Source organism: Juglans regia, chromosome 3, assembly GCF_001411555.2.
Source record: "Juglans regia cultivar Chandler chromosome 3, Walnut 2.0, whole genome shotgun sequence".
NCBI classification, from domain to species: Eukaryota; Viridiplantae; Streptophyta; class Magnoliopsida; order Fagales; family Juglandaceae; genus Juglans; species Juglans regia.
This window is the reverse complement of record NC_049903.1, coordinates 27,570,707-27,593,806: the sequence shown is the minus strand read 5'-3', so window position 1 is coordinate 27,593,806 and position 23,100 is coordinate 27,570,707. Positions and strand designations below refer to the sequence as shown.

The 23,100-nt window shown below is 37.5% G+C and overlaps 1 protein-coding gene across 1 annotated transcript; it reads left to right on the top strand.

Annotated features, from left to right (window-relative positions):
• The first annotated feature begins 10,617 nt into the window (after positions 1 to 10,617).
• Positions 10,618 to 21,991, top strand: LOC109011169 (syntaxin-71-like). Its single transcript, XM_018992253.2, has 9 exons — positions 10,618 to 10,960; positions 11,167 to 11,292; positions 18,880 to 19,039; positions 19,168 to 19,253; positions 19,364 to 19,432; positions 19,515 to 19,559; positions 19,650 to 19,712; positions 19,813 to 19,889; positions 21,646 to 21,991. Exons 1-9 carry the CDS (start codon positions 10,805 to 10,807, stop codon positions 21,659 to 21,661), a joined length of 798 nt encoding a protein of 265 aa, XP_018847798.1. The 5' UTR covers positions 10,618 to 10,804; the 3' UTR covers positions 21,662 to 21,991.
• Positions 21,992 to 23,100: the final 1,109 nt, after the last annotated feature.

Below are 23,100 nucleotides of genomic sequence, written 5' to 3'. Positions count from 1 at the left end.
GGGAGATTGTGAATCCTAATAGGACTATTAGGAAATATTTGCACCCGATTTGAATTAGTACACCTTCATGCATCATCCAACCTCTAAATGCCAACAATTTCAATTTTGAACCCGACATTATACTTCTACTTCCACATTTTCATGGTATGGAGTCTTAAAATCCTTATTTACATGTCAAGAAATTTGAGGAATTATGTTCTACATTTTTGCATCATACATGCACGGAAGAAGTCATTAAGCTTAAGTTGTTCCCATTTTCTTTAAAATATAAAGTTAAAACATGGTTAAACTCACTTAGATCTCGATCCATAGGCACTTGGCAGGAGATGCAAACAGAATTTTTGAAAAAGTTTTTTCCAATACATAGGACAAATGCTTTGAAAAGACAAATCATGAATTTTTCTCAAAAAGATTCTGAAACTTTTTTATCAATGCTAGGAAATGTTCAAAGATTTATTAAATTCATGCCCACACCATGGTTACGAGTATTGATGTGTGATTAGTTTCTTTTATGAGAGTTTGACACAAAAAATGAGCCAATTTATTGAAACTATGTGTAATGGAGAATTTTTCAATAGAAAACCTGAAGAAGCATTTGAATATTTTGATTATTTGACTGAGAATGCCCAATCTTGAGACAATGCCGATGCTTATGATAGATCTAAGAGTGTTGAGTCTAGTAGTGACAAGTTTAATTTGAAAGAGGATGATGATATGCATGCTAGAATAACATTGTTGTCCAAAAAAATTGATGCCATTGAAATGAAAAAGGTTAATGAGGTGCAAGTTATTCTTTGAGTGCCTGAAAGATGTGGAATTTGTAAAGAGTTAGGGCATTCCCCTAATGAATGCCCCATTATTCTTGCTTTTAAAGAAGTGCTGTTAGATCAAACAAGTGATGTGAATTTGATTTCTAAACCAAATGCTGGACCTTATTTTAACACTTATAACGCAGGTTGGAGGAACCATCCAAATTTCAGTTGGAAAAGTTAACGCATCTCAATAGACAAGCCGACCTGCCCCCAGTTAAAAAAATGGGACTTGAAGAATCTGTCCAGTAGATGGCTAATATGTTGCAGCAGTTCATGCAAGGACAAACAACAATTAATAATCAGAATTCTCAAACTATAAACGATATGAGGAGCACACTCACAAGACTGACTACCACATTGAGCATTCAAGAGAAAGAAAAATTCCTTGCACAGCCACAACCGAACCCTCAAGTTCAACCTCAACAAGTTCAAGAAGCAACTGAATGTTCCAACATCAAACCAGTGAAGGTCATCACAACCTTAAGGAGTGTATCAGTGGTAGACATTCTTTCTCAAGGGGCAGACATGGTAAATAAGGCTAGTAAGGTTTCTAACTCAACTCAAATTGTTAATGGAGAAAATGAGACTAAAGTAGAGGCAAATCCCTACCCTGTTCTAGTCTCTTTTCCTCAAATACTTGTTCCTTTGCATAAAGCGAAAAATTATTCTGACATTTTGGAAATCTTTAAGCAAATTAGGGTCAACATTCTTTTATTAAATGCCATTCAACAAATTCATGTATATGCTAAATTTTTAAAGGACTTGTGTACTATTAAGATGAAACTAAATATTCCATAAAAGATTTTCTTAACTGAGTAGGTCAGCGCCATTATACAAAACAATACACCACCAAAGTATAAAGATCCTGGGTCTCTCGCAATTGCTTATATAATAGGTAGCTCAAAAATTGATCAAGCACTTTTAGACTTATGTTCAAGTGTGAATTTGTTGCCTTATACCATATATGAACAGTTAGGATTAGGAGAATTGAAACCAACTTCAATTATTTTGCAATTGGCTGGCCGTTCCATTAAGATGCCTAGAGTTATTATTGAGGATGTTTTAGTTCAAATTGATAAATTTTTTTATCTGGTGGAATTTGTGGTACTTGATGTTCATTTGACAAGTCTCTCTTCTTTTCAAGCACTAGTAATCATTGGAAGATCTTTTCTTGTAACAGCCAATGCATTAATTAATTGTAGAAGTGGTGTTTTGAAGTTGAGTTTTAGAAATATGACATTGAAACTAAACATTTTTAATACTTGCAGACAGCCACATGGCTTGGAGAAGATTCAAGAAGTAAATTTGTTGGAGGCTACTCTTGATAAAGAAACTTATTTAGAAAACCATTGTACTAATTTAGAAGCTGATTTGGAGGTTGTTAGTAATTTTTTTGGCAATAATTTTGACCAGTTTAATGTTTCTTTAATAGGGAATCAAAAGGAGACATGCTGGAGGCAAAAATTCGAGCAACTTCCATCCATAGTAGTAGCATTGAGGCCCTCTTCAGATGAGACCCCAAAGTTGGACTTGAAACCACTGCCAACAGATCTTAAATATGTTTTTCTGGGCATTACAACAATTTTTCAGTCGTGGTTTCTTCCTTACTGAAACACAAGAGGGGAGGCTAGTTGAAGTGTTGAGGCAGCATAAGAGAGCTATTGGCTGGATTATAGCAAATATCAAATGTATAAGTCCCCTTATTTGTCCTCATAGAATTTATTTAGAAGAAAATGAAAAAACTTTTAGGAAAATGCAAAGGCAATTGAACTCTACCATGAAAGACGTTGTTAGAAATGAAGTTTTCAAATTACTTGATATTGGTATCATTTACCCTATCTCGAATAGCAAGTGGGTGAGTCCAACTCAAGTAGTTCTAAAAAAATATTGTTTGACAGTTATGAAAAATGATAATGATAAGTTGATTCCTATAAGAGTGACCACTGGTTGGTGTATGTGTATTGATTATAAGAATTTAAATGCAGTCACTTGGAAAGATCATTTTTCCTTTTATTTTCTTGATCAAATTTTGGAAAGAGTTGCTAGTCATGCTTTTTACTGTTCTTAGATGGTTTTTAGGGCTATTACCAAATTAAAATAGTCTTAGAGGATCAAGAGAAGACCACTTTCACATGTCTCTTTGGTACTTTTTTGCATTTAGACGAATGCCCTTTGGTTTGTGTAATGCATCAACTACTTTCTAATGATGCATGTTAAGTATTTTTAGTGATAAGATTGAAAACATTTTGGAAGTGTTTATAGATGATTTTTTTGTTTTTTGGAAGTACATTTGATGATCATTTAGCTAACTTACAAGCTGTGTTGGTTAGGTGTGAAGAAAAAAAATATGCTCATCAATTGGGAGAAATGTCACTTCATGGTTCAAAAAGGAATAATCCTTGAGCATATTATTTCAGCTAAGGGAATTGAGATTGATAGGGCCAAGATTGATATGATTTCTAAGCTCCCTGCACCTAAAACAGTAAAGTATGTTAGGTCATTCTTAGGTCATGTCAGTTTTATAGGAGATTTATTAAAGGTTTTAGTTCCATTTATAAACTTGTGTCTTTTACTCATGCATGACATTGTTTTTAATTGGACAGCTGAGCACCAAAATGCTTTTGACAAACTTAAACAACACCCTGATTGGTCCCTCCCTTTTGAAATTATGTGTGACGTTAGTGATTTTGTCATATGGGCTATGCTTGGATAGGGGCGGGCTAATCGTCCTTTTGTCATATATTATGTAGATAAAACTTTAAATGGAGCCCAAAAGAACTATTCCACAACTGAAAATGAGTTACTTGCTGTTGTTTTTGTCTTGAAAAAAATTTGGACTTACATACTTGGTTCTCCTGTGGTAATTTTCACTGGCCATGCAGCTTTGAAATACCTTTTGACAAAGAAAGATGCCAAACCATGCCTCATCCGGTGGATCCTTCTCCTTCAGGAGTTTGACATCACCATTAAGGACAAAAATGGTGTAGAGAATGTGGTTGATGATCATCTCTCCCGACTCCAGTTCACATAAACTGAACCCTCTTCTTCTATATTTGATTCTTTTCCTGATGATCAGCTCTTGTCTATTAATGTTTTACCATGGTATGCTGACATTGTAAACCTTTTGGTGATATCTCAGACTCTACCATATTGGACTACTCAAGACTTGAAACGATTTAAAACTGAGGTTAAGTATTTCTTCTACGATAACCCTTATTTGTTTAAATATTGCTCGAGTCAAATCATTCGAAAATGTGTCCCAAATGATGAAATATATGTTGTGTTAAATGCTTGTCATACCAAGGCATGTGGTGACCATTTTTCTGCTCATAAGACAGTAGCTAAAATTTTACAATTTGGTTTTTATTGGGTTATCATGTTTAAGGATGCATTTAATTTTTGTAAATCTTGCAAACCATGTCAGAAATTGGGTGGAATAACTAAAAGAAACATGATGCCTATACAACATGTTTTAGTGCTAGAAGTTTTTGATTGTTAGGGCATTGACTTTATGGGGTCATTTCCTTATTCTTTTGGTCATTTATACATTCTAGTTGATGTCGAATACGTGTCAAAATGGATTGAAGCTATTCCTTGTAAAACAAATGGTCATCAAATTGTGCTTATGTTTTTAAAAGAAAACATTTTCTCTCGTTTTGGCATGTCTAAGGCTATTATAAGTGACAATGACACCCATTTTTGCAACAAACCATTTGTTGCCCTCTTACACAAGAATGACATTCACCATAAGGTTTCTACCTCATATCACCCTCAAATAAATGGTCAAATTGAACTTGCTAATAGGTTAATTAAAACCATTTTGGAAAAAAAAAATGTGAATCCTAACTGTAAGGATTGGACTTTGAGATTAACCGATGCATTGTGGGCGTATAGGATTGTATATAAAACTATTCTTGGTATGTTCCCTTATCGATTAGTCTATGATAATGTCTGTCACATTCCTATTGAACTTGAACACCGTGCCTTTTGGGCCATTAAGAAATTTAATTTTGATCCTGACCAGGCTGGATCTTTAAGGAAGTTACACCTTTCTGAATTAGAGGAACTTAGGAGGGATGTTTACGATAACTCTAAGATGTCCAAGGAACGCATGAAGTCTTTACATGATAAGCATATTCAAAGAAAATTATTTGAACTTAATCACAAGTTTTACTTTACAATTCTCGACTTCATTTGTTTCCTGGCAAGTTAAGATCCTGATGGAGTGGCCCCTATCTGATTAAAACAGTTTTTCCTCTTGGTGCTGTTAATGTTGTCAATCCTCAATTGAAAATGCTTTTAAGGTAAATGGCCAAAGACTCAAACATTTTCTGAAAAATTGTTCATCTGAGGCCACCACCAGTCTTTTGTAAGATCCTACTTACCCTGCTGCTGCTTAGTACTTATCTTTGTTTTATTTTATTTTTTTATTTTTGTTTTGCTTAGTTTCTTTTGTTTTACAAATTTTTGTTTATCATCTTTTGCCTTTTACTGTCATTATCCTGCAGCTCAGTCATGTAACCCTCTTCCATTTTTCCTGCATAATTCTTTTAGCTTTTACTTATTAAAGACAATGCTCATTTCAAGTTAGGGCTGGGAGCATAAGTGTTTTTTTTTTAATGATTTTTCTAGTGCTAGCATATTTTATGTGAAATACTTTTTATCGCACCACCAAGAACATTTGAAATGAGCTGATTTTATTTTATGGCTCAACAGGTTTTAAAATTGCTATTTTTCAAACTTTTATACCTGTGAAAAGATCGGTTGGAATTATGAGCTACTTTAGCATTTAAGGATCCAGATTTTAGCTCAAAATAGAGGTTTATCCCATTTTTAGTCGATTAGACCAGGGGTGATTTGCTAAAAACTGCTAACTGCTGCTACACATACACTCAGAATATCTTAGTTGACACTATTATAACATGAATTGGAGATCAACATTGTTGTTGTATGGAACTCTGATGAACCATATCCTAATAGCTTAGAAAGAAACTCCATTATGCTTAAAAAAAAGTATGGAAAGGGAGAATCATGAAAAACAAATGAGAAAAAGGACAAGTTAGATATCAAGAAAAGTTGTGTGTGATGGAAAAGGCTGCCTGTTACCGGGGTTATTACAAAAGGGAAAAAAAAGGACATTTTAAAGTGTAAGAGCGTGAAAGCCGCCACTACAATAGTTTTGAATTAGAGTAAGACCAGTTGGTCATTCTTGGTTAGATACTAATATTGGAACCTTTAAATGGATTTTGATAGTCAAACTTAGAAATCTGACCACACATTTGCACACGCTGGGTTAAGCATGCTTTTTGCATTTTTTTTCCTTTGAATGATTAGCTGGATATTGTATAAACTTCTGTAGAGAACTTATGTTTGATTCACATTAGCTCTAATGCTCTAAAGCCAATGAATTTGACCTGTGGCATAGATTTTTGAATTGAGTAATTTTGAAGTAAAGTTGAATCTACTTACTCTTTTGATTGCTCAATTTGTTATAGACTAGCAAAAAACTAGTTGAGAGTGTGATAAAGTGTTAAAATTGCATGATTAAGTTGCTTAAGTGAATAAATTTTTTAACCAAAAATGAATTAAGCACTTAATTATGTACTAGATTATAGTACTTGAGTAAATTAATGATTTATAATATTTTGCACTTAAAATGATTCATAATGATGTTAGTTGTAACAAGGATATACATGACACTTATATTGTTGAGCCACATCAAGTTTAATATTTCAGTTTTACCCTTATAGTGCTGAGCACTTAATCATATTTGTTTTAGGGCATTTTTGGAAGAGAGGCTACCGATTGAAGTAATACTCTTTTTGGAAGACTCACTCGTGTTCCTAGTGGAAGATGCTAGCGGCTGGAAAAAGTGAGTGATCTCTGAAAGTGATACGGAATGTGCGCGCGAAACAAACCAAGGAGTAGTGGATGAGCGAATGAATCAGACGCGAGAGATGGAGGCAGAGCACAGGCCAGGGTAGAATACACGAAATTGAAGTTTAAATTGAAAAAAGTGATCCCTCAAATAAAAACGATTTGCGGTTGGAGTGTGGGGGAAGAAACACATAATTATGCTTGGGAGAAAAAGAAAAGAATTGCGGCTGAAAGGCACATAAGGGAGATCCTAGGAAAGAGACGAGGTCATGGGCAGAGAGCTGCTTCTTCGTGGGGGTGGAAATATAGAAAATCGGGGCAAAGAGCTTTAGGCTAAATTTCTAAGCTTAGGTTTTGGGGAGTAACCCATATTTGGATTGGAATTAATTTCTTATTTTTCTATTGATTTCATTTTCATAATCTTACTATTTTGTGAGACACGTTATATCTGTGAAAGTTTGGAATTCTACTTTCTAGTCTTGATTTGTTGTTAACGTAAGACAAGATTGATGCTTGATTGTGATATAAGACTCCATAGTTTTTCATCTTATATTGACCAAAACTTGCTCTGCAACTTAGTAAGGAATTTTGGATAAACTATAAACTGAGCTTAAAACGTCTTATTTTCTTATCATTATCTCTTTGAATGAGTGAATGATTGAGTAGAGAGTAATTTGAGAATTACACAACAATAATCAATGAATGGGTGAAATCTGAAGCTTAGATGTTTGATAAATTGCTTCTTAGATTTTATTTCCTTTTGAAATCTTAGGTATTTTTTGACTTCATTTTGCTATATTTAGTTTCATACTTTGTTTATCTTATTTTCAAGGTTTTTTACATGTTAAGTAGTAGGAATGAACTTGATACTTCATCATTTTGATTTAGACTCAAATGTAGATATGTTTACAGCTTGCTTTTGTAATTAGATTACATCAATCATTTCCTACACTTTCTTTATACATAAACCATAAGATTTTACATAACAGTTTTAAGATTGTTTTAATAATCTTTTGTCTCTGTGGAATATGATCCTGAATTTATCCTTGATATAGCTTGATACTTCTATACTTGGAAGAACACATTTGGAACAACATCATCTACTCACATGAATGATCACCTTGGTGCTTGAATAGTGAGCAAGATGAGACAAATTGATTACTTTGGCGCTTAAAAAGCGTGCAAGTAAATATCTTAATGCTTTAGGAGCACTCAAGATAAATTTAGAGAATGTCGTTTTAGCTTGGCTAAAATGAGACTCACAAGATTCGTACATAAAGTATTTGCATAATTTCATGAAGCGTGATTAAAGCAAAACGTGAGATCTTAGGCAGGTGCTAAATGAGTGATTGTACTAAAAAACTCAAGTTTGGCACCTTTATGACAACTAGACTAAGACTCATATGGCGTTTGAATGTGACAAGCCCAATTAAGTGAGAGTTTCACCATAAAATACATTTTATACTGTATGTACTATAGACGATCATATGAGAGAGTGATTGGATGGGTCTATGCTCCATCACTATGTGAGTCATAATGGATCAATGGACGATCTATTCCTATTCCATTGAACTTGGAACTATGTCATAAGATTAAAACTTGACGTTGCTACTTGAGCATGTTATCTTAGGATTACGAATGATACGGTCTCGTAGGCCATGTCTAGAAAAGCAGTCAAGAGTAATTGAATTGACATGAATGTCTAGTGAAGATTATTGAGATTCTTGTTATTTTATGTCTCATAGCCCATATAATTATGTAATTTTGACTCGATATAATCATGAGCATATTACATAACATGAGGTCAATAATTGCTTTGAATTATAAACTCGTAAGGGATTAAGGACCCTTGACCTTGACCTAGTGAGATTAAATAGTCTATAGCATATATGAGATATTCTGAGTAATGTACTATATTAGTAAGATGTTGACTTAATATAGTACTACCTTTCGCTTTATCGTCAACTTTATTTTCTATGGACAAGTGGGAGATGTTAGTAATGGGTACCCCATGACCAACATAGTGTTCACATGGGTGGAGAAGTTACATTCAATTAATTAACTCTCTACAACTAATTAACCACCACATTAGAAAACTCTTTAAATCATAGTTTTTCGTATGTTTTTTAAGAGCGTGAGAAAAGTAAACGTATAAAAAAATTTATTACCTTTTTCTCTACAATTTTCTAGAGCAACTATTTTAAGCTTTTGATCTTGATGTGTGTAATTATTTTGGGAGACTCTAGTAGCATTTTAAGTGACGTAGAAGTGTAATCACAACAATTTGACATGAGATGTAAGACAAGCAAAGATCATGACTTATGAAAGTTTCGGTCTGATTTAAATTAATTTTATTTCACAGGCAACTACCCATAGCACTAGAGAATGCACTTATCATTTTTTGTTTCAATTGATTTTTTGGGCTTTCCAACTAATGAAAGATTCAAGAATGGACGAGATGTCCTAAATGATTGGATCAATTCACCAATTTTCAAATATTTTTAAATGAAAAATGCCAAAGGCAACCGGCTAGGGAAACCATGGGGTAATCTCCACCCACGTGACATAAATAAACGCCACTGTTTCATGTTTTAGCCCAAAATAGATATCATGGAGAAGAGAAATGTCTTGAAGTAAACAAGAAAATCTTACAGTGGGAGTGATAAGGTTTAGAAAACAAACCAACTTGCAGAAAAGGAAAAGAAGTGTAACTAGGAAGAACGTGTACAGAGGAATCAGGCAAAGGCCATGGGGCTGAAAGAGCGAGGGAGATTTGCCAAGGGCTAGATCTACGACGGATCCAACCTCTAGAAGCCTTTGCTCATGGCCATCAAGGGCCAGATCTATGATGTCAGATCATGATGTTTTATGGACCAGGTGGACCTTATGGCCATCAAGTTTATGAGGCGTTTAATTCAGGGGGTTTGTTCTCCTCTTTTTGAGATGGCGAGGAGTTGGGTTTTGGAATGGGAGTTGGAAAATATTTTGGCTGAATATTTCATTGTGGGTCAACCTGTGAAAGTCGAGTCTCTTTGGAGAGATGGTTATAGGCTTCACGCCTTTCTTCCTTTATCTCTCAATCTCTTACTTAGCGCATTTTAAAGACGGGCAAATCGATAAATTTTCTTTGTGTTTGTTATGAGGATCGTGGTTGGGTTGATGCTGCAACAGAAGTTGCCACAACTGTTGGGATGACAACAAGAAGAGGGGGCCTGAGGTACAGTGAAACTGATTCTCTTGAGACCTTGGTTGATGAAGCGACGAAGAAGGAACTGCAATTCGGTCTTTCAAGAAATGAAGGAATGGTGCCGTTTCCATTTAAAGCCACGTGGGACACGATTACGCCATGGTTCTCCCTGTGGTTGCTTCCAGCAGAACTGTTTTTAAATTTTAGATCATTGAGCTAAATGTCCAAGAAATTGAGTCACATTCGGTTATAAATAATGATACTCTACTAACTAGTTTACAAGAGAAATGATACTTGCAGTCGTGAGTGTGCAAGCGCCGTGCAGTCGTTTTAAAAAAAATGAATAAATATGGGATCCATATGAAAATAAATTAATTTTTTAATAGTAGATCCCACTCTTTTTTCAAAGTGAATGCACGACGTTTGCGCATTCTATGACTATATGTAGCATTACTTGATTTATAATCTGCTCACATATATAATAAAAAAAATAAAAATTAATTATATTAAAATTATTTTATAAGTATGAAATGTAATTTTTATTCCTAGATAGTAAACTGGTTGGGCCAGTTGGAATGCTATCATTCTCCATCTCTTGCCCCCATCAAGAGTGGCTGTCTAGTTTTTTATTTTTTATCTATATGATATTTTTTTATTTGTTATTTATTTAATATTTATACGATAAACCAATTTAATATCACTTTTTAAAATAAAACTGATCCCAAATATTGGCTTCTTAATATTTCAACTTAAAATACATAATTCTCCAACCAATATACATTGATATTAAATTTCCTCTTGAAACTGCTTACTGGCGTGTGGTTCTTACCCTCAATCTGACATCTCGAAGGAATCGATCTCTCTTTCCAATTCGTTTTCATCCTACCCTTTGATTGGGATTTAAGGTGAAAATCATAGCGAGTAGAAGATGAGTGTGATTGACATTTTGACAAGGGTCGACGCGATCTGTAAGAAGTACGATAAATACGACGTCGAGAAGCAGAATAGTCTCAATGTCGCCGGCGACGATGCCTTTGCTCGTCTCTACGCTGCCATTGAAGCCGACATCGAAGCTGCACTTCAGGTCCCTTTCATCTCGCGCACACACACCCACACTTTCTAGATTTTACTTAATTTGGCGCTCGTTTGCTTGCTCGGAAAACTTGGTGAAAGAACGTAATTCGGTGGCTAAGTAGCTGATCTAGTCTTAAGCTGAGTGAAGACTATTGGTTTTTACGTGCACTAGGAAGATTTAGGGTTTTTTGAATTTTAAATCGAATTGATCTGCAGAAAGCGGAGACTGCTTCGAAGGAGAAGAATAAGGCATCGACCGTTGCGTTGAATGCGGAGATTCGTCGAACCAAGGCTAGATTGCTAGAGGAGGTCCCCAAGTTGCAGAAATTCGCTATTAAAAAGGTTGGTGTTTCACGCTCTTTGCGATTTCATTGATTCCTATACCGTCTTTTGTAAGTTTTGGTAGAAGCAGTCACTGAAGATTTTTTTAATCATAAATGTGGAGCTTGTTATGTTAAATTCAATTAGATACGGATTTCGTTGGGCCGTGAGGGTGTGCGTACTCGAGTTTCTAGTTCTGGATCTAAATTCTGTCTTTTTTTTTTTTTTTTTTTAAATTTTTTATTGCTTCGTTTCGCAATTTTGGTGAATGCTTTCTGGGATAGCGATGTTTAAGAGAAATAAAATGTATGGCGTTGAAATATTCTCAGTGTTGCCACTGATTACTTGAAATTTCGTCTTCCTGTCTTTGGTACAAACTGTAAAACTGAACTATTTTTTGGATCGGTAAACAGAAATATTTATTGATAATCAGAATAGGCAAGAGCTCAAGCACACGGGGCATACACAAGAGCGATACCTATGCATAATAATCTAGTCATATAAGAAATTCATGAAAGTTTATTCCCTTCCCAAAACTTCATGGCCTAGAAACCTTATTTCCTCCAACCAGAATTCACACTTGCTAAGTTTGGCGTACAACTAATGATCCTAAAGGGTCCTTAACGCTATCCTTAGGACCTCAAGTGATCTCCGTACTCCTCAGTGTTTCAGGAATATATCAGGATATCATCTATGAATACTACTACAAATAAATCCAAATATGGTTGGAACACTATTCCTAAGATCCATAAAGGCTGTTGTGGCGTTTGCCAACCCAAAAGGCATTATGGTGAACTCATAATGACCGTACCTAGTCTGGAAAGCTAACTTAGACAAATCACCTTCCTTAATCCTCAGTTGATGGTACCCAAATATGAGATCGATCTTGGAAAAGATTGTAGCTTCTTGCTATTGATCAAATAGATCTTCTATCCTGGGTAGTGGATACCTATTCTTGATGATCATCTTGTTCAACTCCCGATAATCAATATACATCCTAAGGGTTTCATCTTTCTTCTTCACAAATAGTATCCGCACTCCCCAAGGCGAGGTATTGGGTCTAATGAACCATTTTACTAATAACTCCTGCAATTGACTCTTTAGTTCCTTCAACTCCGTTGGGGCCATCCTAGAGGGTGCTTTATGGACTGGAATAATCATAGTTCTAAATCAATTGGGAACTCAATTTCCTTGCCAGCGGGCATCCTTGACAATTCTCCAAAAAACTTATGAGAATTTTCTTACTACTAGTATGTCCTCCACTTCCTCATGCATCCCTTTTCTCAAGGTTAGGTGTACTAGATAAACCTTAGCTCTTCTAAAGACCTTAGCTTCCATTCCTGGAACCTGAAAAGTTACCGTTCTCGAATGACAATCTATGCTTGCAATGTGCCCAAACAACCAATCCATCTCCAAAATAATGTCGAATCTGAGTATACTGAACATGATTAGATTGGCCTCCAAAGGTACTCCCTCTATCTCCAATGAACATGCTTTAACTATCTTAGTACATAATACTGTTTCTCTGTTTGATAGAGCCACCGTGACTCCTTGGCTCATCGGTTGCGTCTGAAGGCTAGCCATCTTAACCAACGTGGTAGATGCAAACGACTGGGAGGCTCCCGAGTCGAACAACACGCTTGCATAAACAAGCGACACTCTAAATCTCCCTATGATAATTGCCACTACTTACTATATGTAAAGGATTCCTATGAAAGAAGTTAACTAATGCGAGTAATAACCTCATACCTGTGATAACGCCAACTTCCTACGCTTCTACGATGTCCTTATTGACTTCTCCTGGGGTAAGTGTGTATACCATGGCTTCCACAAGCTGCCTTAGACCTCCACTTCCTCCTCTTGGCATCGTTTTTTGCACTGAGGGTGCTTAGGGAAAATCTTGTGTGAAATGTCATGTCTGTCCACATCTGTAGCACACATTCCGGGATTGACGATAGTCCCCTTTGTGAGTCCTATGGCAAACGTTACACATCGACATCCTTTCGCCTGCTCATGAACCTGGAATGACTTGTGGTCGCCCACCGACCCTAGACACGAATTTTTGTGGAGCTCCCGAACTGTTCCCTTCGCCTATTACCGTATGTTTCTTTAGATTTGGGGATACAACCAACGAGCTTCCCCGTTCTTGTTCGGCTATGGACACCTTATGAACCAATTTCTGAAAGTCTGTAATCTCTAGGCAAGCTACTTGCGTCCTAATGTGGGTTTGCAACCCATCCAGGAATTGCCCCGCTCTCATGGCTTCCATAGAGATAAAGGTGAGGGGGAAACCTCCCTAAATTCATAAATATGACGACATACTTGCGTCCTAATGTGGGTTTGCAACCCATCCAGGAATTGCCCCGCTCTCATGGCTTCCATAGAGATAAAGGTGAGGGGGAAACCTCCCTAAATTCATAAATATGACGACATACTGTTCCACCTTCATATTTCCTTGGATCAAGTTAGCGAAGTCCTTTGACCTCTGCTTCCTTATAATCTCTGGGAAATACTGGCCGTTAAATTCTTTCTTGAACCTTTCCCACGAAATCCTTCCCATGGCTCCTAGTTCCATAGTAAGGAGTTGCCTTTGGGTATCCCGCCACAGAGTTGCTTCTCCTTGAAGTAGGTAGCTCGCATATAACACTTTCTGGTCCTTGGTGCATCCGCACACCTCAAACGTCTTCTCTATGTTGGATATCCACCTTTCCGCTCTCTCCGGCCCTCCATTTTCGAAGAATCCTAGGTGACGATGAGCCAAAACTCACTTGTACATACATCCCCTTCCTTCTTTTCTGGGGGATCCTATTGACTGAACTTGCATGTCACGGGAACACATCTCATACTGCTGTTTCAACATATCCAATATCCATTTTCTAGCTTGTTCCTCGTCCCTTCCTCCACTAGATGATCCTCCTTCATGACCACTCGGCGTTCGCTCTCCTCGCAGAACTCTTGGTTGCAGCATTGTAAAATCCTGCCGCATAACCCAAACCTATTACATACTATCCCACCTCACCATCCTAAGCATAGTTCGAGCTTAACACTAGAGTTTTCAACTTATCACACTATATCAACTCCTATTTTCTGGTACTGTCCTATATTTCTAAGAGTTACCCAGAGTCACGCATAAACACACCTCTGATACCAAGTTGTGGCGTCCAGTCCCTCATGAAAGACTAGGTGAGGTTTCGTGATGCCAAGAATGCTGGCCGATCGGTCAACACCCTAGAGAAAAGTTAGGCATGTAGTAATCCCGAGGGAAGTATGCGTGTAAGATATTTGGTTTATGATAATGCAATGGAATCTAAATAGAACACGTGGTAACAAAGTTAGCAAACACGTACTAGAATACTAAACTTCATGAAAAGGGGCATCTCGCTCTTCATTAACCTCAAAATATTACATCGTCCAGAGTACATAAAGTTATTTGACATAAGTGTCTGACTGATTACAAATGAGCACTAGGCTCAGTGTTATACATACTATGAAAGGCACGGGGTAGCTATGGTGAGTATTGGAGCTAAGAAGGGTCCTAGTCTCCTTAATTAGGACTCGAGCAGGATTGATTCCTCTTCCTCAGATGTCATGCTAAGGTCTGTATCTGCATCAAAGTCTATGGTCTCGAGAACGAAACCATAGGTACGTTAGGCGGCTATGACAAGACTGCTAATGAGAGATAATGCCACTGAAGATGCTATAAAAACATTTCATGTAAATACTAGAAGAACATGTATATACATAGAGATGAATCAACCTCACTCTTACAGTTATGTGCATCCTCAAAATCTGGCGAGGAATCACTCTCTCAGTGAAAACATATATATATAGGCATGACGAGAAATCATCTTCTCGGGGTATTGCTCTCTCTTTATGCAAAATAAATAGAAATGCAATAATAATATTATGGCGAGAAGTTACCCATCTCCATATAGTATAAAACCAGTAAAAATTAGTAGGCTTGCACATTGGCATGCCCAATCAATTTTTTGGCCCGACTCGACTTGGCCCGCAACCATTGTCATGGAAAAATAACCCGAACCATTTGGGTTGGGTAGAATCTATCGTGTGTGTGTTTGTTTTTTTCAAATTAATTAATTATTTTTAATTTTTAATTTATATATATATACTGCTTGAAAGCCTTTCTCTATCTCTGCCTCAGCCATAAAACAAGAATTGAAAGAAATTTGAAAATGTACAAACAACAACATAGATCATTTTGAAAAAATGAAAATCACTTTCCGGTGTCTTGTTAGAGCAACTAAACAAACACTACATAGAACCTAAAGAGCAGAGAGACAGAGAAAGGGAGAGTGACTATGAATTTTGCAGTACGTGCTGATAGCATTAGAAAATCTGTCGACGACGAGAACAGAGAAGCTTAGCGTTGGAGAAAGAGAGTGCCATTTTATATGATCAGAACTCGGAGATTTGATTGCACGAACGCTGCCGCAGAGTGAATTCTTGTCTAATGAAATGGATTTGATTGCCAAGAAATGATCCTCACAAACAAAACCCATGATCTCTTCCACCAATTTGTCACATTCGACATACCAACGTACCCAGGAGGAGAGATCCCAACTTAAGGGGCTGGAATTGTCACGGATGTCGGAGAGCTTTAGGTAGCTTTTGTCGCCAGTGGAGGGGTAGACAAAGAGCTGGTCCTGGAGGATGAAGTCGTCGTGCACGAGGACGAGATGAACAATGAAGAGGCACTGGGCGATGGAGTTGATGATTAGTGCAACCGATGTTAGCCCAGTGTCTGGTGCAGATCAGTCCCCAGACACTTCCCTACCTCCTTGATGCAAACTTCCTCACCTCCACCCTAGTCGAAAAAATGGTGATCGTGAAGGAGATGATCCGAAACCCTTTCACCTGCAAGCCCGCCAATGGGATGACGACAGTGAGCAATTAGATGGACTTAGAAGGCAAGGGCTATCATCCATGGGACTTGGAGGCTAGGGTTCTGAGAAAAAAAAGAACAAATTTATAGAGGTCGGTTGAATTAACACCCGAAGAACAAACCGGCACTAGGTGGGCTGGGAGACCGACCTTATAATGACCCGTCATATGTTGGACGGATCAGATTGATTAAATCGGGTCAATCGGATCGTCAGTCCATGTGCACAGGCCTAAAAATTAGTATTCGGCCTATTTCAGCCAAGTAACACTCTTTCACCACATGGTTGCTCGTCTCATAGATATTTGCTCATAGGCTTGCACGTAGGAATACATAGTTGCTCATACTCATAGGCAAACATTTGCTTATTGTGATACCCTATATGATATGGATACGAGTAGGTAGTATATGAGATCCCACATTGCTTAGAAAGGAGAAGTTCTTGCTCTTTATAAGGTTCTAATGGGGCTCCAATTGTGTCATTGACTAGTCATTTTGGAGCATAGGCTATGTGGTTGTTAAGGCCTTTCATTGGAGCGTTACAAATGATATCAAAGCCTATCCTTACTAGAAATTTGGGACTTGAGCCGTGCCACCTATAATGGACAGGCCTGACGAGGACATCGGAAATTAAAGGGGGGTAGATTGCGATACCTCGTATGATATGGATAATGGTAGGTGGTATATGGGATCCCACATTGCTTAAGAATGAGAAGTTATTGCTCTTTATAAGGTTCCAATGAGACTCCAATTGTATCATTGACTAGTCCTTTTGGAGCATAGGCTATATGGTTTGGGCCTTTCATTGGGGCGTTACACTTATAGGCACACATTTGCTCATAGGCGCTCGCACACACACATGCCCTGAAGCTTGTTGCCCTAGGGATGTTGCTCTACCTGGCTGCAACCAACTCGAAGACACATCACGTGATATGCCAAGAGATCCCACATTCTGACTATTAAGTGAGGCCAAGTACGACATCGTTCCACCCCACTTCCAACAAGGCATTATCCTTCTTGTGTGATGTACGTGGTAACGCTTTGCGGAATGGTTTTTGGGAATTCTCCGTCCCGTACCATGAATAGAGGCTTGTGCTGACTACACACACACACACACACACATACCGATATCCAGGGTTCCCACATAGGGTCTCATCATTAGGTATAGAAAATAGTTAAAAACATCGAAAACATTGAAAATATCGGAAATCAATGAGTAAATATAGGTAAAAACATAGTGCTTGAAATATTTATTTATGCTTGAAGAATGGGGGAGAAGTTCTAGAAATAATGTAGTGCCTCTTACACACAACATTCATCCCACATTATCCAGTACTGTCTTAGAAGCTAACCTACCTTCATACGTCAGAAGTTCTCTCGTTGCCTCTCTGCTCTTTGCTTTCTGCAGCAGTTGCCTTCTTGAGTTTTTTAGCGAATAAAGTCTCAAAAGTGAGATCGTCCCACATCTAAGTCCTTTAAATAGAGTGCGATTGTCAGATGTCCTTTTTGACGTATCTCTAACTCCATGTATGCTTGGATATGAGTCCATCATCCTTGTCTTGTCATACTGTAGGATGACAAAGATAGGTGACTAGGGTATGGTCCGCACACCCTACGATCTGTCAACTTCTTAGTCCTTCCTTGAATAATGGTTCTCCACGTGGCGTCGGACCATACTTCTGGGTCTTGACGATAGGACTTGTCGCGTCTTCACCTTTCATTGCAGAGCCATTTCAGATGTGACCTTTCAGATGTGGTGTGACTTTTGCGTATAGTGCTGACACTTTTCCGAGCCCTTGGGCTCAAAAGTTCCCATGTTTGGTTGTGTTAGACCTTGACCGTTGCTCCTCTTTTGCGAGTGATTCTATCTCACCTTGGGCAGGTAGCTCGTAACTCGCCCGAGCTCATTAGTCCCTTAGCTTCTCGTTCTCATCTTTATGCTAGGCAAATTCTGTAACTCGCCTACCTTGGTCAAGAAGCTCATCTCCACCTCGCTCTAAGACATGTCAATCGGCTTTCCACAAGGTGCTTGCTTGCCCAGATGTTGGACAAGCTGCACTCTGTGTCTCCTGCTGCTGATTTCTTAGACCATTGGAGTGTTTCTCATTTTGCCTTTCCTTCAACTCCATAAATGGCCTGTCTCCTTTCGCGTTAGGTGGGGCTCTCAGGCATCATCCATGCTATCCCACCCTAGCAAATAATTTGTTCCTTATGATCATGGCACTCTCATAGTGGAGTAATAAATGATCAACTGACTCCCACTCTTTTTGCATATGCAACACCAATTCATGACAATGATTTGGCAGTTTCTTAGGTTGTTTAATGTGAGAATCTTACCTAAGGAAGCGGCCCATATAAAGAAAATTGCCTTTAGGGGAGCCTTTGTCTTCCAAATGCTCTTCCATGGGAATGAGCTTACATTTTTCATAATAGAGACTTGTAGAATGAGCGAACGGCGAACTTCCCTTTTTAGAAGGTTGCCAAGAAATCTATCTTAATCTCCCCCTCTCATATGAATAGAGTACACAAGATTGTAAAAGTCCGAAAAGGTGTTGACTTCCCAATCTTGAGCATCTCTAGAAAATGTGGGATTCCATTGGGGAATGCAATTGGATAAGTCTAAAAGATCTGCAATCGTGGCTTCCTGCATTCTCACTGTACTGAAGATCTTTGAATTTGTTGCATAATTGATACAAATCTGTTTGCAGGTGAAAGGGCTTTCAGGGGAAGAGCTTGCTGCCCGCAATGATTTGGTTCTTGCACTGCCAGATAGGATCCAAGCCATACCAGATGGGACTGCTCCTGCACCTAAACAAACTGGAGGTTGGACCACCTCAGCTGCTCGTACTGGGATCAAGTTTGATTCAGGTGATTTGTTTACTTCATTTTGATATATAATTTTATGTATCTATGTCTGCTTTGTCATTTTCCTTTAATTTATATGAAGGAGATTTCAAGTGACTGTTGTTTACTTGTTTGTTTTGAGTTGATTATAGATGGGCGGTTTGATGATGAATACTTCCAACAAAGTGAGGAGTCGAGTCAATTCAGGCAGGAGTATGAAATGCGAAAAATGAAGCAGGCAAGCCACTCCTTTTGAGCTAGTAGATTGTTTATGTGAACTTCAGATTGTTAAATGCATGTTTCTTCAGCTGTGGTTTCTGTAGCTTACCTATTTTCACTTGCCTACAGGATCAAGGCTTGGATGTGATATCTGAAGGTTTGGATACACTGAAAAACATGGCTCATGATATGAATGAGGTTAGCTGTCTTGTAGACTAGCATATGCTCCTTTCAATATTTACGCATGTGGGATTTTCTCTTATCATTTAATTGATTGCAGGAATTTGATAGGCAAGTTCCTTTGATGGACGAGATGGACGAGAAGGTAAGAACCATCATTCTCTGATTGTGTTTTCAAAGCTACGAAATTGGAATGTGAGATTTATATCACTTGGTGTTCTATTCACCTTTTCAGGTGGACAAGGCCAGAGCTGACCTCAAGAATACCAATGTTAGACTTAAAGACACAGTGAATCAGGTACCGGAGCTTAACTTCTTCAAGTTTAGCTTTGCATCTATTTTATTTTGCCCGGTTTTAGAATTTTGGCTGGATCTAATACTAGTTCTATGTCTTGCAGCTGAGGTCCAGTCGGAATTTTTGTATTGATATTGTTTTATTGTGTGTAATTCTTGGAATTGCTGCCTATCTTTACAAGTAAGCTGCTATCTTTTTCATAAGTAGTTTAAAACATGCATCACTTCTCTCATCTTTCATTTATCTGGATTATAGTATATGTATTACTGTCTCATTCTGCTTGGGAACCTTTTATAAGTCGTATGATTCCAGCTTTCAAAAAATCTAGGAAATTGTGGGGATCCATATAGTTATATCCATCTGGCAAAATAAAATGAAAAAATTACTAAATTTAGCTTATGCTCAATTAAAATCAAGGAGTGAATCCTAACTTTATGGTTTCTTGATGAAAAATTTTGGAAGTTTGTGGATTGGTTAATTTGTTTGGCTTTAGTTTCTCTGTTGCGTACATTTGACTCATCCTATTTGCTTTCTTTGTGTCTTCGTGCATAGTGTGGGGCCACTGTGGGCCCTTTGCCACCCTTTGGAATTACCAAAATAACCTTTTTAATATGGAGGTCGACTTGATTTCATTATTGTTAAGGAAGAAATATTGTGGAGGTTCATGTGAAATGTTGTTTGAGAGTGCATTCTTTTGAAAATTAAGCGGAAGTTTGCTTAAGATGGCTTTTACTTATAAAAACAAAATATTTTCTTAAGATGGCTATAAGGTTTGGATTGACTATTAGTATAATGGTGGTCATAGAACATATCCATGGAAAAGCTACTTTAATTGAACTTTTATATGCATTGGTTTTGAAATTTATTATTGTATACATCTGAATATCCAGATGTTTGTAACGTGGACTCACTAGCATTATGCACTGATGGCAAAAGTGAGAATAGATGTTGTCCTCCACCATTGAACTATTTCAATTGTTAGTCTTCTTACAGTTTTTCTACGAGGAAAAAGGAAAAGAAAAAAGAATTGAATATTTTTAGTAAGTGCTACACAGAAGTCTTATATTCTGTACATCACTTAAGTGGTATATAAGAATATAAGGTTTATGTCTAAAATTTTTCTTCAGTGGAATATTTCAAAGCTTGCGGAAGCCTGGTAGCAGTTGTAGTCCATTAATGGACTTCGGTATCATTTGTACGGGTAGTTGTTGCAGCCCACACCATCAACCTATTTCAATTGTTATTCTATCAACATTTTCTTAAAAGAAAAAAGAATTTGGATCTCTTTAAATAAAATATTTTAAAGCATAAGGAAGCAAGCCTGGTAGAGGTTGGAGTCCATAATGTCCATTAATGGACTTTGGTACCATCTGTACGAGTAGTTGTTGGGGCCCACCATCAGCCTATTTCAATGGTTAGCCTATTTACAGTTTCTTGAAAAAATAGAATTTAGATTTCTTTTAAAATAATATTTCAAAGCATTAGGGAGCCTGGTGGGAGGATGGAGCATTAATGGAAGGAAAATACTTCTTGAACAGGATTGTGGCCAATAATTTTGACTGATTGTATTTTTTATTTTTATTTAATAATTAAGAAAGTAATTATTAATAAGTTGATATATTTTTTTATTTTTTAAAAATATGTAAAAATATATAAAAAATCGTTGAAAATAAAACAAAAAAAAAAATTTACATTTATCGGTCCACTTTCGCGGACCGAGTAGCATTGTCTTTAATGGAATCATCCGTGGCCTGTGGCATTAAAAGCCTGGCTGGTTTGCCAGGTCTCTTCATAATTCCTGTCACATCCGCATTCCAGTAGCATTATTCTTTTTTCTGAACTGGGCCTGAATTGTTGCTTTCATGATGTACCGGTCGGCTTTATCTTTTTTCTTGCTTTCTATGTGAATTTTTGACGGAATGCGTTTCATTTGCAGCGTGCTGAAGAAGTGAGATGAACTAAAGGGTCATTTGACCTGTTGTGGGCCTGGCTTCTCTTCTATTGTCTTGTGTAAGGGGGACTTATTGTTCTTGATTTATTATTTTGATTGTTTTTCTCCTGTATTATGAATCGCTTGCATTCTCATGTAGTTGGAATCTTTGCCCACATTCAGAATATATGCTCTCGTCTTGCATGTACTCATGTATGAGGACATTGGTCATTTCTGTACGAATGCTATTTAACCTTGCTGTATAGCCTTTTGTTTTCGGTTTAAGATTGAACCTGTGTCCTTAGACAAGATGATATTTCCACACTCTACTCTTAACGGGTTTGACTTCCTAGTTTGAGCACCAGTCAGTTGGCCTTTGCGTCATGTACATGAGGGCCTAAACGGTATGAATATGTTTTCATTTTCTGTATCAGTCAGAAGAATCAATGTCAAAACCAGAGGGCAGCATTTGGTAGATGGTAGGGTAGTTTGCTCTAATGATAGATATCCTTGTGTCTATGACAGCTGTTTTGGCTTGCATCTTTTGGTTTCTACTCTTATATTCCTTCCGTTGCATTGGACACCAGCATTCCTTCTTGTCATCGTTGAAAATCGTCTGTATCTTCCCCATATAGCCCGTGTTTATTACAGGGATGGGCCTTTATTGTTCAAAGCCCGGCCCAGGAGTAAGCCTGAACACGGCAGCTGGGCTCGGAGTTTGTACTGTTATGTTAATTGGTTGAAGTGCCTGGCCTGGCCTGGCCAATGATTGTTAGACTTTGGAGAAGGGTTGTAAACCTTAGGTAATAAAGCTGTATTTCTTCAAAGTCTTAGACGCCAAAGACAAGAAATGAAGAAAAGTAAGCCAGAAGCCTGACCACATCTACCATGTTAGAGATATTGGAACCCATTTCTAAGTGGTCAAGATTAAAGGTGACGAGGCCTTGTATAGTTCGCATTTTTTTTTATGACCATGACAGAGCAGAGTCACTCTGTTTTGTGGGTGTGATTATGCTGGAAAGCTAGCTTCTGGAATTTATGTGTTTTTTAAACAAGTGTTGATATTGTGTTTGGAAAAAGGGTATCCACATATATGATTTAAGTAATCCTTATTACATTAAAATAATATCAATAACAGTGGGCTAGGGACTGGAGAGTCTCAAACGAAAGTTTTATCACAAAGAACACATATGGTTATACTGGTGTGCTGGACTCATGCCCCTCATGTGGGAAGGGACATGTCTTGAAAATCTTATATCCCGGAGGCTGTTGGAAGAGCTCTATGATAGAACGTGGTGGCGGTGAAGGTGTTGTGGTGGTGTTGTACATGTCGATGGATATATAGTCATGCTTGGAAAGCAATAAATCGAGACAATTCTTCCTTAGAAAAAGACAAAAGAAAGGAAAATAAATTTACAGACAAGAGGGCCTGGAGATGGAGAAGGGAGAGATGGAAAGTGG